Source organism: Homarus americanus, unplaced genomic scaffold (assembly GCF_018991925.1).
Source record: "Homarus americanus isolate GMGI-L3 unplaced genomic scaffold, GMGI_Hamer_2.0 scaffold45698, whole genome shotgun sequence".
In the NCBI taxonomy this organism is placed as follows: Eukaryota; Metazoa; Arthropoda; class Malacostraca; order Decapoda; family Nephropidae; genus Homarus; species Homarus americanus.
Window position 1 is genome coordinate 11,733,680 of NW_024735554.1, and position 17,448 is coordinate 11,751,127.

General features: G+C 37.6%; 1 protein-coding gene across 6 annotated transcripts in view; it reads left to right on the forward strand.

Moving 5' to 3' along the window:
• The window catches only part of LOC121871522 (MRG/MORF4L-binding protein-like), a 52,424-nt gene that overhangs the window by 6,685 nt on the left and 28,291 nt on the right, over positions 1-17,448 (forward strand). For 3 of the 6 annotated variants that reach the window (XM_042373939.1, XM_042373936.1, XM_042373937.1), the window contains 2 exons: positions 531-675; positions 17,013-17,134. In XM_042373939.1, coding sequence (XP_042229873.1) covers positions 567-675; positions 17,013-17,134 — 231 coding nt within the window. In that variant the 5' untranslated portion in view covers positions 531-566. The remainder of the gene's footprint in view (positions 1-530; positions 676-17,012; positions 17,135-17,448) is intronic. The other 3 variants (XM_042373940.1, XM_042373941.1, XM_042373942.1) reach the window with 1 other exon arrangement.

Genomic DNA, 17,448 nt, shown 5'->3' on the forward strand with positions numbered 1-17,448 from the left:
CAAAGTCACTACACAGACAAAATTTTCGTTTGTAATTCACTTAAAAATGGCTGGCAAACTTAAAAGTGAGTGTTTTGTGGTGCTGAGAAGAAAAAGAGACACCCATTTTCGATTTTCTATGTATTATTTAAGCATTTCCGACTTACGACCATTTCGACTTAAAGACCTGGATTTGGGTCCCTAACCCTGTCATAAGTCGGGGAGGAGCTGTACTGGCAAATATTATTACACATATTATATTTCATAGCCTGGAGTAAGTGTGCTTAAAGAAATTATGTACAGTATATTTATGTATATACTGTACTGTATATGGTAGACACTTTAGTTCGCATACCTTTGGTACTGACTGTATGGCAAACTGGAGAGTTTGTATGCTAATGACTAACTTAAAACATGAGTGCAATGGACCTTGGGACATTGAACCCTTGATACTAGGTACAGGGTGTCCCATTAATATCTGACATTTTTTTTATTGTATAAATTTCAAAGATATTTATTTATATTTAAACAAATATTTTTCATTGTTACAGGTAAAGTCCTGAAGATTTGAACTATGGAACATTATCATGTACCAACATGGATTTTGTCTGGCCGCAGAGGATTATAGTGGAGTGTACGCCCGGGACCAATACCATATTCTGTTGAAAGGCGACAGATCGACTTCTTTGGACTTTGGTCAATTATTGTAGCGTTTGTCTCTCGTGTTCTCATTGTACGATGTCTCACACGCTTAGATGGATATGCTATCTTTTTCAAAAAATATTTTGATGAAGGAGAGACTGGTGTTGCAACATGGGGCATCTCTGTTAAAATTCTCTTCTGAATGTTCTCTTGACTTTCAACAACAGAAACGTATTTAATAGACTGGTACAATATTAATCTGTGTTGTCACATCATAACTTTCCATAGTTCAAATCTTCAGGATTTTACCTGTAACACGGACAAATATTCATTTGAATACAGTCAACCCTCACTTTACGCGGTTAATGTAACCCGGAGGGTACCGCGGAAAGTGAGGAACGCGTAAAGTGAATAACATAACATATGGGATTAATTGAAATAGAGTCCAGGCCGACCCCCAAACTCCACTTTTTGACGACACACAACTATGTTGTAGTAAAAATATTATCTTAACTTTATGATGGCATGCACACACAATTAATAATTAAGAGAAATATCAATAATATTAGGTTTTTTAACACTTACATTAGTAGAAAAGATGGCTGGGCACACGGGGATGGGCGGTTGGTTCCGAGGCAGAGGGCAGATTATTGGCCCTCACCTGTATCACTTGTATCAATTGTATCACTATCCACCACAGAGGCTTGCAGGGCCTCTTTGTCAAACCCCCCAAAGTTCATATAAGTCCATATCCTCACTATAATTATCACTATCACTGACTTGGGCCGGCTGTAGTGGGTGGCGGGTGAAGAACTGGTAATGTTTTGATGACTGGGCGACCTTGTGCGCACCATTTTCGCGCCTCTTACACAACATGGTGGATGGCGGGAGGTTTGGATCCAAAAATGGCGCGGCTTGTCAGCCGCTCTCCGCGTAATGGGGTACACGCACCGCGGAATGTGAGCATGTTAGGTTCCGGCAGGGCACCGCGTTAACGGTGAACCGCGTAATGTGAGGGTTGACTGTATACGTATTAATACAGTACAATACAGTATTTTGTTAAAATACAGTACTATATAAACAAAAAGAATGTGTCAGATATATGTTAGGGTACAGTCAATGGGACACCCAATACAATAATGTACTGTACTTATGTTTGGATCCAAAGACCATAACCTCAAACTATCATATACCTGAAAGATTCTTCAGATTCAAATTAAACATAAATGCAGGGTTAGAAACGTAAATAAAGAAAATTACTCACCATGCATGGAACTAGCAAGGTACACACCTGAGTTCCAACACACAGCAATTGAAAATTTCTAACACCCTTGGTTATTTCGATCTTTAACTCACTGGGAAAAATGGGGACTCTGTGCTCCGAGTGGACATCTCTTTTGGGCGGGTATTGTTGGTGCATATGGGCGGGTGTGGGCATGACGAAAATATGACAGGCAGTAGCGTAAAGGGTGGGTGGTAGAGGAGGATTCACGATGTAGCAGCAAGTCATGGGAGGGTGGGAGGGATCCAAGTAGAGGTTGTGTGTGTGTGTCTGCCTCAACCACCATCAATGCGTTGCCTGATAGCATATGTCAAGTGCTAACTCTAAACAATTTTAGAGTGAATAATATTGACATATTTGAGAACATTGAATAGTAAAATAAGTGTAGAATTATGTACAGTTCGGTTAACGAACTCAATCCGTTCCAGAAGTTAACCGAAACGTTCGTTAACCGAAACCATTGTTGCAATGGGTTTTTGGGTAATTGGTTCCAGCTCACCGAAAATTTCCTAAATTCAACAAAAATTGTAAAAAAGTTCACTTACTTTGAGGTGTGTATGTAGAAGGCTCCTGGATGATGATGATGATGATGGGATTTAGAATGGGGGTGGAGGGGAAGGAAGAAGAGAAGGCATTGGGGTGGAAGAGAAGTCACCCCATGGTGCCATTTCACCCATAAAATTTTAGCTCTCTGGTTTAATTCAAGATTATTTTCTTTAAATCAACGCTGCACTGCATTATATATTGTCAAAATATAAAATATATTTCAAAATGACCAATAATTTGCTTGGAAACACAGAAAAAAGCGTTTAGTTGAAGAGAGTCTCAAGCAAGATGTTACCTCCAGTGAAAACAGAGAGAGACTGACGCCTGTTTGCTGTGTTAAGAGGCTGGATGCCGCGCATTAAACTAGTCACTTTACCTTCAATTTTGTTCAATAATTGTTAAAATGACTAAAAAATTGAATATTAAACTTTTAAAATTATTGAATAGTATAAACTTCTTGATATTTACAAAAATAGTAAGGAATTTAAGCCCTAGAACCGATTAATGTATTGGCGGACTGATACTAAAGCTGGTTGCCCGGTCAGTGCAAGCGAAAACATGTTGAGGTCGGTTCGTAAGAAGTTCGTTAAGCGAATTTTTTTTCGTTAACCGAATTGAAGATCCTTATGGAAGGCAGTTCGTTAATCGAAATTACGTTAACCGAGGTGTTCGTTAAACGAGGGGTCACTGTAAATGTATATTATTTTATGTAAGTGATGTCTGGAGCTCGCTGCAGCATGTTTCCTGTGAAGCAGAGGCTTTTACTACAGGTAATTGCATTCCATTTAGAATTGCCACATATAAGTAAATAAAAAAAACTATTTAATTCCATTTAACTATTTACCTACCTATCCAGTATAATGTAATCTCAAGACAAATATTGAAATACAGGTGGAAATACAGTAACAGAATTAAGTGGTTAAAATAAATGCCAAGTGTGATAGTGTATGTCTTCCAGCCCACTCAGAGATCATGGTACAATGTATTTTCCAGGCTGACACTAAACCACTTGGAAAGGGAGCTGCTATATAAGATACTACCTATGAATCAGCCAACCTGAATTTTAGAAAGGATTTTTAGAAATCATTATTTAGCTTTTCCAGCAAAAACAGAAATGAATTTTTTGGTAACAACAGGGGGTACTTATCTAGGTTTATTAAATATAACTCGCGTACATTACTGTAGATATATGTTACCGGCACGCCACCTGTGAACCCAGGCCGTTATTACAACTAGTGTTTACCTTACCTTTGAACATTGCAATCTGTGCTTTACCATATTGCTCTGTATGTACTTGATCATTGTGAATCATTTGTATTGCTGTGCATCGCTGTTATTGTTGTGACTGGCATGCTATTGAGCAATGTATGGACTGTACATTACCTGTACTATTGTGGTACAGGTACACCACCGATTATCCGGGAACTGATAGTCCGGAAAAATTATGAGAGAGCACTTAGCCTCCCTCCCAGCCAGGGTGAAGGTAGTTTTAGGCTTAAAGTTTTTATCTTATAAAATGTAGCTGACTTAGCAGAATATAATTTGCATTGCTGGAATCCTTGTAAGATGGTGATTAATTTGAGTATAAACATCACATAGTTTGCACAAGAGATAAAAAATTTAGTCCAGTGGAGTACATTTGAGTAGTGTGTACAGTGATGTTGCTCAAAATTATTATTATTTTTTTCACATTTAATTTACATTTAATATTTGTTTGATTTAAGTTTTTAGCAGTCCATGGTGCTTTAGAGACACAGGAGTGTATCATTAGTGGGTCAGAGTTGTATTGTTGAATTATTATTACGTGACCTCGGTTGGTCCGGCAAAACGGATAATCCGATAAGGCTTTGGAACCAAGGGTGCTGGAAAATCGGTGGTGGACCTGTATTGTGTATTAAAGTGATTGCTCTTCCCTGCCTTGTCGACTAACAGGCAGACCAGGTAAGACCTGTGTACAGTACTGTACAGGTGCTCTACTACTTAAGGAATGAGTTATGTTCCTGAGGCTTGTTCGTAAGTCCAATTGTTTGTAAGTCCAACTTTACTCTTGTAGATACCAAACATATTTTTTGTAGATACCAAACATATTGTAAAAAATTAAAAGATTATGAATGTTTAGTACAGCTATACCCTTTAATACAGCCTTAAAACCAGGCTCACTCTTCTCCTCTTAGGTAGTGCATGTTCTATCTGGAATTTTCTTCAAAATAATCCAGTCTCATCCACATTAAACACCTGCTCTGGAAGGTAAGCCCCTAATGGTGATGGTTGTATATTTGAAAGTTTATAAGTTGGATGTTTTTAAGTAGAGGAGCACCGTTATGTTTTTCACCTTTTGAATTTTTTTTTTTTTTTTACACATTCTGTATGAACAAATGTGTGTGTAGGTAACTAGAGTACAAGAAAATTACATATGAATATCTACCTTAAATTACAAGTTGAAGAATAACATATTTCACATTGTAGTCTCACCCGCTCTGAGTGCTATTGGGTGGCGAGTCAGCCATGGGACTTTGGTACACATTTACATACCATCTCCACAGATATTATTCCTCGTTATTCCTTGTTTATGATATTATTTCTTGTTTCTGTTCGCTCAGTGATCAAATCATTTAGCGATCTGTTTTTCAGGAATTCATCTCGATTGCTAAACGAAGTATTCCTGTACAGTACTATATCAAGAGTAAAACATGCACATCAAGTATACAATATACTGTAGTTGAATTTTGTTAATATTTTTTCTATTTATTAATTAATTTATTTATTTATTTATTTATTTTTTAATACGGAAAATAGCCCACCTTGGCACAGGTCATCGACCCACAATGGGGCCTAGGGGGGCGAAAAAATAGGAGTAAAAATAAATTAAAAATAGAAAAGAAAAAGATCACAGCTCCTCTCCAACTTACGACTACCCGCACTTACGACCTGCCTCAGTCGTAACACAATTTTGTTAAATTACGTATTTTCGAGTCCAAATGTCAGTGATTGCGCTGTGTACTGACAAAATTTTCGTTTGTAATTCACTTTAAAATGGCTGGCAAGCTTAAAAGTGAGAGTTTTGTGGTGCTGAGAAGAAAAAGAGACACCCATATTAGATTTTCGACTTACGACCATTTCGACTTACGACCTGGATTTGGGTCCCCCCGATGTGGGTCAGTGACCTGTGCCCGGGTGGGCTAATCCCCGTAAAAAAAAAAAAAAAAAAAGTCGGGGAGGAGCTGTATATTAATCTACACCATGAAGATGCCGGAAAACCAGCTTTTTGGAGTGAGACAGATTGTATAAATATGGAAACACAGAAGAAGGCAGAGCATTCCACAGTTTGGCTGTGTGAGGAAAGAAGGATGTACTGTAACAGGTTATTCTAGTGTGACCGACATCCACAAAGAAACGGTGGGCACCCGGGCAAGACGAGTGTTATGAGCCCACGGCCTTGCTGGCAGTACACAGGATGCCAAGTCTAACGAACATTGCCCGTTAAAGTACCTGTAAAAGAGAGATAGAGTGAAGCAACATTGCGGCAAAGAGAAAGGGAAGAAAGATTTGTCAACTAAAGGAGGAGAGCTAATAAGACGAAATGCCTTTGATTCCACCCTACTAACAGTTGGACAGAAGAAGAGCCACCCCAGATGTGAGAGCAGTACTCCAAGTTAGGACGAATGAATCCCTTCTATACTTGAAGCTACGGCTCAGGAGTGAAGTAGCTACAGCATCTGTACAGCATTCCCAGCTTTTGGGAGGCAGCTGTAACAATGTTGTGGATGTGTGGCTTCCATTACATATTAGAGGAAATGGTGAGACCTAGTATATCTATTTTAGAAATTGGCAGAATGATTGCACCCTGAAATGTGATTGGTGGGAGATCATCTAATTTGGAAAGTGTAATTGGTAAATGCTGAGTTTTATTACTATTGAATTTAACAAAGTTTCTACCTCCCCATTCGGAGATGCTGCACAGATCCGCATGATAGATGTAATGATATCAGCTCTAGAAACAGATCTAGTTTGAGAATTAGGGGAAAGGGGAAAGTGTGAAGAAGAGTGAATAGTAGAATCATCAGCGTAAGAATGGATAGAATTAGTCGTAGTGTGAAATAAATCATTGATAAAAAGAAGGAAGAGAGTAGGCAAAAGAACAGAACCCTGTGGGACACCACTATGGGTAGAGAAAGAGTGAGAGAATGATCCCTCGACAACAACTGCTATGGATCGGCTCTCAAGGAACCCAGAAATTAGAGAACAAAGTGGGGGAGAGAAACCATAAGAGGGAAGTTTAGAAAGCAAAGTCTTGTGCCATAACCTGTCAAATGCTTTGGAGATGTCGAGGGCCACGACGAAAGTTTCCCCATAATCCCTGAGAGAGGATGACCAAAGATAGGTGCAGTAGGAGAGCAGATCACCAGTAGATCTCACCTGGCGAAAACCATACTGGTGATCCGACAATAGAGAATGGCGTTCAAGGTGACTGAGAAAATGAGAGTTTAAGATAGTTTTGAAAATCTTAGAGAGGGATGAAGTTAGGGCAATGGGGCAATAGTTAGAGGGATTGGAATGGTCACCCTTCTTCGGGTTGGGCTGAACCGAGGCATGCTTCCAAGAAGAAAGAAAAGTGGGTTTTGAGGCAAAGGCAAAAGAGGCGAGCAAGCACAGGGGCCAGAACTTCAGAACACGAGGGGGTATTCCGTCCAGTCCATGCACCTTACTCACAACCAACCTGGATAACACACCAGCAACCCTACGAGTGGAGATTATAGGAAAGTGCATAGATTTAGTAGAAGGAGCAGGAGTAGTAGGGATAAAGTTGGAATCGTCTAAGATGGAGTTAGAGGAGAATAAGGTGCCAATGAAATTGGCTTTATCAGGGGGAGAGTTGGCTATAAAGTTATCAAGTCGGAAGAGAGGAGGAAAAGAGGGAGTGCAGAAGTTTTTGCAGATGTTTTTGGTTAAGGACCAGAAGGATTTACTAGAAGAAGAGTTACTCAGGTCAGCGGTCTTTCTTTTTATAAAATTCTGCTTGGCCCTACGAAGAATAGCCTTAAAACAATTCCTAGATGTAATGAAAGAGGAGTGGGTAAAAAGTGAAGGAGATAGTTTCATAACTTCATATGCCCCACCTCTTTCCCTACATGTAAGAGAACAGGAGCGATTAAACCATGATTGTAAATTGAAAGTTTTAGTAGAAAATGGGCTAAATGCACTCATACCGCCCTGTATAACCCCAGCAATACTGTAAGCACATACCGAGACGTCCTGAGTGGAAAAGCAACATTCATCCTAAGGAAAGTCGGAGAAGAATTCTTGCAAGGATTGCCTGTTTGCCCTCTGATACTGTCATAGTTGGCATTTAAAGGGGGGGTGGGGGAGGTGGTCGTGCAAAGTTTTATTTAATAAATATAAGATTGTGATCAGAAGACCCTAAGTGGGCAGAAATTGAGTATAAATAGTGTGAGGGCTTAAAGGTAAAATAAAGATCAAGAATGCTAGTAAGTTGATCGTGTCGATCAGGAACGCTTGTAGGGTGTTTAATTATTTGTTCCAGATCATTAAGTAATGTAAAAGAGAGTGCCTCAGCACCACCTGGGTCATTCCTTGCAGAGCCAAGCCACTCTGTGATGTACATTGAAATCCCCTAGGTAGAGGATCTCGGTGTTGGGGTGTGTGGATAGCAACGACTTATGGCAAGAAGTAAGATAGTCTGAGAGTTCTAAATAGTTGGTAGAGTTGGGAGAACAGTATAGGAAACAAAAGAAAATCGTCATAGCTGGTACAGATATTTTGAGTCAGATGACATCATAAAGAGAAGATTCAAGATACACGAGTCTAGCTATAGGTGTACGTGTGTTGCAGTAGGCGCTACACCTCACTTTGAACAGAAAGGGGTATAAAGGTTGTAGTTGGAGACTTGAAAAGGTTTGGGTGAAGCTGCTTTGGTCAGTTGAAGTTCAGATAGTAGTAAGAGGTCGGGGGAAGAGGTTAATAGATGGTCCTCCACAGAAGGAAAATTGGATCTCAGGCCACAAATGTTGGAAAAGTGAAGTGCGAAAAAACCTGATTCTCCAGCAACTGCAGTGACATCAGTTGAGGCCCTAGTAGATTGGTGATGATCAGGTCGGCCCTGGGGTCCACAACCTTCCCGAACAGTGGGACCCATCCAAGAAGGCCCCGCTTTAATATTATTGTCAACTGATATCACAGGAGAATAAAAGAATAGAACAGATCAAGAGTGAGTACGGTTATATATGTTGTGTTGTCAATGGTAAGAGAAACAATTGAGACCTGCAATTGTGTGTAAATGAGGCAGAAAGTCAGATCAGCAACCTGGGACTTGGTCAAAAAAAAATTTTTCTGCCATATGGCAGCAGGGTCTACCATATATATATATATATATATATATATATATATATATATATATATATATATATATATATATATATATATATATATAATATATATATAATATATATATATATATATATATATATATATATATATATATATATATATATATATATATATATATATATATATATATTATATACAGTGAACCTCACTTTTTACGCGATCAATTGAACCCACGGAGGTTCAAGTAAAGGAGAAACGCGTAAAGTGAATAAATATGGGATTAAATGAAATAGAGACCGGCTTCCACTTTTTCCAACACAATACCTTCCTAGTAAAAATAACATCTTAATTTTATGATGGTACATGCACACAATTAATACTTAAGAGAAATAGAGAAATACAGTCGCCAAGTTAATGTCCATTCAAATAATGGACTCGACTCCCTCCCCCTCTTCTCACACTCCTGGCTCTTCCCTCTCTGAGAAATGTTTGGGGGAAAACCACTAGATTTTAAGGTATAGTAATAAATAATACCTCAAACTAAAGTTAGGATAATATAATTGACATTGCTGGATTCCTTGTAAGGCCAGGAATATTTTGAATATACAGTCAACCCTCACTTTACGCGGTCCCACATTCCGCGTTTCCACGTTTACGCGGTGCCCTGCCAGAACCCAGGATGCTCACATTCCGCGGTGGGTGTACCCCTTTACACGGTGAAGTATAATTTTTTTTAATTTAGCTCATAAAATTCATACAAATTATCCGGCCAGAATATAATTTACATTGCTGGAATTCTTACAATTTGATGATCATTTTGAATATAAACATCATAGATTTTGCATTAGACATACAAATTTTAGATATAATGTTTACTCTTGAGTAAATATGTTATCTTTTGTGCAAAATATATGATATTTATATTCAAAATATTCCTGGTCTTACAAGGAATCCAGCAATGTCAATTATATTATCCTAACTTTAGTCTGATTTATTATTTATTACTAAAAAGGTAAACAGTCTGGTATTCCCACACATTTATCTAGTAGGGACGTTGGTGGGGGGAGGGAGGGAGGCACCGGCGACCGATCATCTGTTACCATGTGATGAATATTTTTTTTTTTATTAACTGAAGATTTTTATTTTAGCTCATAAAATTCATACAAATTACCCGGCCAGAATATAATTTACATTGCTGGAATTCTTACAATTTGGTGATCATTTTGAATATAAACAACATATATTTTGCATTAGACATAAAATTTTTAGATAAAATGTTTAATCTGAGTAAGTATGTTATCTTTTGTGCAAAATATATGACGTTTATATTCAAAATATTCCTGGTCTTACAAGGAATCCAGCAATGTCAATTATATTATCCTAACTTTAATCTGAGGTATTATTTAATACAAAATGTTAAAATCTAAATTTTTCACCCAACATCTCTTGAAGGGAGGATTGGTGGGGGGTGGGGGGGAGGGTTGGGACTGACCGCGCGGTTGGAAGAGGGGGGAGGCAAGGTGGGGTACTTTGATTGACAGATAGTGTTGTGAAGAATATATTTTTTTTTTTATTAACTGAAGATATTTGTTTTAGCTCATAAAATTCATACAAATTACCCAGCCAGAATATAATTTACATTGCTGGAATTCTTACAATTTGGTGATCATTTTGAATATAAACATCATATATTTTGCATTAGACAAAATTTTTAGATAAAATGTTTAATCTGAGTAAGTATGTTATCTTTTGTGAAAAATATATGACATTTATATTCAAAATATTCCTGGTCTTACAAGGAATACAGCAATGTCAATTATATTATCCTAACTTTAGTTTGAGGTATTATTTATTACTATACCTGGTTTTCCCCCCAAAATTTCTCAGAGAGGGAAGAGCCGGCAGTGTAGTGTGAGAGGGGGAGGGAGTCGTGTCCATTATTTGAATGGACATTAACTTGGCGACTGTATTTCTCTATTTCTCTTAAGTATTAATTGTGTACATGTACCATCATAAAATTAAGATGTTATTTTTACTACAACATAGTTATGTGTCGTCAAAAAGTGGAGTTTGGGGATCGGCCTGGACTCCATTTCCATTAATCCCATATGTTATGTTATTCACTTTACGCGTTTCTCGCTTTCCGCGGTACCCTCCGGGTTACATTAACCGCGTAAAGTGAGGGTTAACTGTAAATGTCATATATTTTGCACAAAAGATAACATATTTACTCAGAGTCAACAAAATACTTAAAGTAAATCTAAAATATGTATGTCTAATGCAAAATCTATGATGTTTATATTCAAAATGATCATCAAATTGTAAGAATTCCAGCAATGTAAATTATATTCTGGCCCGGTAATTTGTATGAATTTTATGAGCTAAAACAAATATCTTCAATAAATAAACAAAATATACTTACCAAAATACTATCTCAATCAAAATACCACACCTCCCCCCTCTTCCCACCTGCTCCCTGGGTCCCTCCTTCCCTCCCTACCAGAGAAATGATTGGGTTATAACAGTATATTTACATTTTTAGTAATAAATAATACCTCAGACTAAAGCTAGGATAATATAATTGACATTGCTGGATTCCTTGCAAGACCAGGAATATTTTGAATATACACTTCATATAATTTGCACAAAAGATAACATATTTGCTCTGAGTAAACAAAATACTTGCATTAGATCTAAAATTTGTATGTCTAATGCAAAATCTATGCTGCTTATATTCAAAATGATCATCAAATTGTAAGAATTCCAGCAATGTAAATTATATTCTGGCCAGATAATTTGTATGAATTTTATGAGCTAAATAAAAAAATTATACTTCACTCGCGTATATGAGTAGATGCACCGCGTAAAGTGGGAATTCTGGTTCTGGCAGGGTACCGCGAAAATGTAGAAACGCGTAAAGTGAAACCGCGTAAAGCGAGGGTTCACTGTATATATATATATATATATATATATATATATATATATATATATATATATATATATATATATATATATATATATATATATACAGTATATATATATATATATATATATATATATATATATATATATATATATATATATATATATATATATATATATATATATGTATGTATATATATATATATATATATATATATATATATATATATATATATATATATATATATATATATATATATATATATATATATATATATATATATATATATATATACATACAGTGATCCCTCGGTTAATGAACGCCTCGATTAACGAAATTTCGGTTAACGAATTACCTTCCATAAGATTCTTCACTTCAGTTAACGAAAAAATTTTGGTTAACGAATTCCTTACAAATTTTTCCCAACATGTTTTCGCCTGCTTTTGCCTGCTCACCAGCTGTAGTATTCGTCCGCCAATACAGTAATCGGTTTTAGGGCTTAAATTTGTTACCATTTGAGTAAATATCAAGAAGGTTATACAGTGGTCCCTCGGTTAACGAGCACAATTCGTTCCAGCAGGTTGCTCGTTAACCGAAACCATTGTTTCAATGGGTTTTTGGTTAATTGGTTCCAGCTCACCGAAAATTGCCTAAATTCAACAAAAAAGGTAGAAAAGTACACTTACTTTGAGGTGTGTATGTAGAAGGCTCCTGGATGATGATGATGATGATGGGAATTAGAATGGGGGTGGAGGAGAAGGGAGAAGAGAAGGCATTGGGGTGGAAGAGAAGTCACCCCATGGCACCATTTCACCCATAAAATTTTAGTTCTCTTGGTGTAATTCAAGATTATTTTCTTTAAATCGACACTGCACTGCATTATATATTGTCAATATGTAAAATAAATTTCAAAATTACCAATAATTTGCTTGGAAACACAGAAAAAAAGCGTTTAGTTGAAGAGAGTCTCGAGCAAGATGTTACCTCCGCTGAAAACAGAGAGAGACTAACGCCTGTCTGGTGTGTTAACAGGCTGGATGGCACGCCAGAAACTAGTTTCTTTACCTTCAATTATGTTCAATAATTGTTAAAATGACTAAAAAAGTTAATATTAAACTTTTATAATTATTGAATAGTATAAACGTCTTGATATTTACTAAAATAGTAAGGAATTTAAGCCCTAAAACCAATTACTGTATTGGCGGACTAATACTACAGTTGGTGGACCGCCAAATGCAAGTGAAAACATGTTGAAGTCGGCTCGTAAAAAACTTGTTAATTGAGGGATTGCTCGTTAACCGAAGTTAAGAATCTTATGGAAGGTAAATCGTTAACCGAGGGATCACTGTACTATTCAATAATTTTCCAAGTCTTATATTAAAGTTTTAAGTCATTTTAACGATTATTTAACATAATTGAAGTACAGGGAACCAGTTTTTAGCGTGCTAAACAGCCGCTTGACTACCCCAGAATGGCGTCACTTTGTGTGTCTGCTCAGTGGAGGAAGCATCTTGCTTGACTCTCTTGAACATAAACTATTTTTACGTTTTTACAGTACAATTATTGGTCATTCTGAAGTTTATTTTACATATTGACTATATAATGCAGTGCAGTGTTGATTTAAAGAAAAATCTTGAATTACACCAAGTGAACTAAAATTTTATTGGTGAAATGGCGGCATGGGGTGACTTCTCTTCCACCCCAATGCCTTCTCTTCTCCCTTCTCCTCCACCCCCATTCTAATTCCCATGATCATCATCATCATCAACCAGAAGCCTTCTACATGCACACCTCAAAGTAAGTGGACTTTACTGCATTTATTTTTAGTTTGTATGTAATTTTTGGTGAGCTGGAATCAATTACCCAAAATCCCATTGAAACAATGGTTTCGGTTAACGAAATTTTCGGTTAACGAACTACCTTCTGGAACGAATTGTGTTCGTTAACCAAGGGACCACTGTACATACATATACAGTGGTCCCTCGATTAACGAACACAATTGGTTCCACAAAGTTGTTTGTTAACCGAAAATTTCATTAACTGAATCTATTATTTTAATGGGATATTGGGTAATTGGTTCCAACTGACAGAAAAAGTACATAAAAGTATAAACAAAATACAGTACAGTACAGTACACTTACTTTGAGGTGTTATGTAGAATGTTGCTGGTTGATGATGATGATGGGAATTAGAAGTGGGGGGTGGAGGAGGAGAAGGGAGATGAGATGGAAGTGGGGGTGGAGGAGGAAGAGAAGGAAGTGGGGATGGAGGAGAAGAGAGAAGAGCAGGAAGTGGGGATGGAGGAGAAGGGAGAAGAGAAGCATTTTAATGCTTCTTGGAAGGCGAGTCACCTTCCATAATAATGTCAGGACCTCCTGTAGGTCGCGTTCAGTGTGAGTGACAAGGGTGAAGTCGTTTGCATACTGAAGTTCAGTAATGAAAGCTGTCAACGCCGTTGTTCCTACCTGGAGTTGTCTTATGTTGAAAAGACCCTTCATCTGGTACTGAATGTCCACTCCACCGGCTAAATTGGCACTGACACAGGTGCCATTGTGCAGGACACTGCCGTTCATGCCATCCTGGAGTTGCCTCACAATGGTGATGAATTTTGGTGAGCAGCCAAAACAGTTGATGGTCTGCCAGAGGGCTTCCATGTTGACCGAGTCGAAGGCCTTGGCTAGGTCAGTGAAGGCAATGTACAGGTCATGATGTCATTCTCTGTACTTTTCCTGTATCTGGTAGGCAGGAAAGATCGTTTAAGTGGTGCCATTTGATGGTCTAAAGCCACTTTGAGATTCTGGGAGGAAATTTTTTACCTCAGGAAGAAGTCTGTTTAGGTGGACTCAGGCGATAATCTTGCCGGCAATGGACAGCAGCGAGATCCTGTGGTAGTTACCGCAGTCTGACCGGTCTCCCTTTTTCTTATGAATACATTCAGTTCTGCTATAACTCCATAGGTGTATTCTTGTAAAACCTCGTGTTATAGAAATTCGCGCAATAGAAATAACAGGGCTTATGGAGAAAATAGGGTTAGGTGCAGATTACTCAAAATCGAAAAAATTTAGTAGTTAGCCTAACACAAAGGATAGCACAGTCTAAATAAATGTTATAATCATATCTAATAATGAAATCATACAGTAAATATAACACTTTACCTTGAAAAAATATGAATATAACTTGATGGGGGAGAAGGGTGATTTTGAGGTTGATAACATCGAGCTTCTCTTCAAGTGTTATAGCCTTTCTTTTACGATCATCACCGGGAATGCGATCACCAGAACGCTTCTTGGAGATATTCTTCTTTACCATATTCATAGTTAATACCACAAAATTGGAGAAATAGTAAGCAAAAATCGTGTTACAGCAAACAAGCGTTCGCGTTTTACAAATATCGTTCCTCTATTCATAAATCGCGTTATAGCCAATTCGCGTTGTCAAAACACGCGTTATAGCAGAACTCACTGTATTGACAATGGAGGCATCTTTAAGAGCTTGGGGATTTCCTCCTTTTCCAATATATTCTCCAGGAGAGAGTGGAGACGGCTGGTAAGCAGAGGTCCTCCTGCTTTATACACCTCGGCTGGGATTCCTTCAGGCCCTTAGGCTTTGTTATTTCTCATCTGTTCGATGGCAGTAGCTCCCTCATCCAGGGATGGAGGATAGTTGAGGTGGGTCAACTCTGGATGCTGAGGGGCCTGCTGGGTAGTCCGTACTTTCACATCAGTGTTTCGGTTGAGCAGCAAATGGTAGTGCTCTTTCCAACCCTGATGGATGCCTTCTTCATCTTTTATTAGGGAGTTACCGTCAGATGAGCGCAGGGGGGCTGCGCCATAAGGGATTGGCCCATAAAATGTTTTAGTGGAATTGAAAAATTCACGTATCCTGTGTTGATATGTAAATTTTTGCATTTTACGAGCTTTATTTTTAAACCAGTTGTTCTTTTGATAGCAAAGTTTGTGCTGGGCCACTGCTTTCTTCTTCCAGAAGGTATCAGTTTTGATCAGAGACTGAGGGTTGTTCTGCCAGTCAGTTAAAGCAACACGTTTATCATCAACAAGTACTGTACATTGATTGCCGGGTCATTTTTATCAAACCAGTCCTGGTGTATTTTTTCGACCTGGCGGGGGTCTGTCTGCAGGTTTTTGTCGTGACAGTGTCGAGAATACCCTATTCGGCACTGAGATTTGGGTTGTTTGTTGTCGGGTTGTTTATCAGCTGATGTTCGAGCTACTCTCTGAAAGCATTTGCTACGTCTGCATCCTCCAGATGCTTAATGTTAAAACCTCTTCTGGAGGCTTGTTGCCTTTGCCGATTTTAGACGACGTGAAGTGAGAGTTTAGCTCTGACGGGGTCCTCATTATAAGTGGTTAATAGGGACCTGTAAAAAGCCACTGATAATGAAACCACTTATAAAGGGGAATTAATTCCCATAATGGATAATGGATTTTATGTTCACTATTTACCTCAGCATGTTTTGTGTTATGTAATTGATGGGTAGAGATACTGATCTGGATGTGATTTTGTTTCATGTAATTGTGTTTCATTTTAGTAAGTTTATATAAGAGTGTTTGTTCCCTGTTGGCTCACGTGGTCAGATTGGTGTAACATGGGCGTAACAACTGTTTATGGTTAAAAGCAAACAAATTTCTTCTCCAGGTATGTATGTATTTGCAGTAATTATAATGTTGATACGTTCAACTTATACCGGTATTTACAATTGTTTTGCTTCTTGCACCAAGCTAAAGGAGGGACAGGCAGTGGGTGAAATAATTTGTTACTACAGTATACATTTTAATCATATGTAAGGTACTGTATATAATGTTACCTAGAAAGTCATTTTGAAGCATTGTTTGGACCATTTTTTAGTGTCAGAAAAATAGAAAATTATTGTGACCCTTACTGTACAGTACTAGAAGGCTTGGAGGCTTCACTCTGTAGCTCCCAATGAGCCACTACCCCAGCACCCCTCCCACAAGAGACTCGTGAATTGTAAAAAAAGAAACTCCCGGACCTCAGAAGCTGCATGCAAGCCTGATTTTTTTCTCATAAGAACAAGAAAATGCATGCAAAATTTCTTCAAAAAATAAGAAAAATTAAATGGTAGAACAAAACTTAGCATTTACCAAAGTTATCCTTTCATGTAATAAATAATTCATCAGCTATAGATATCTTTTTTATTTCACTCACCAACCTTCCCCTTCTTCCGACTCTTAACATATATTCAGAAGTAATCAAAATGAAATTGTGCCAAAAAAACAAAAACATTACAATACAACAATTAATTTTATTCAACAGGTGTGAATAAACATTTCCAAATGATGTTCATCCATGATAAACTCAGCTCCTCCCTCAACTGTGAGCTGTCAACTCGCACCATATGGAACAAACTGGAGACCTTATATGACATGGCTGCCCTGGTAAGAATGTTGTGAATTTTTTTTTTTTTTTTTTTTTTACTTAATTTTCCTCCCGTCTCTCATTTCCTCCCAATGTAATGTCATGCACATGTCTCAGAGTCTGCTGGGTGGCTGGTTGAAGGAGTTATTTTTATACAAAATATATGTGCTGTTGTATTTTATGATGAAGCTGTGAATCATTTTTATTGTTTATGATAGCAGTTTTTTTCATATTTGGCATTTGAATTACAGTACAGGTAAACCTTGTGATACAATGGGACGAGGTTCCTGAAAACCCTATCGCTAGGTGAATTATTGTAGATGTATCACTGACA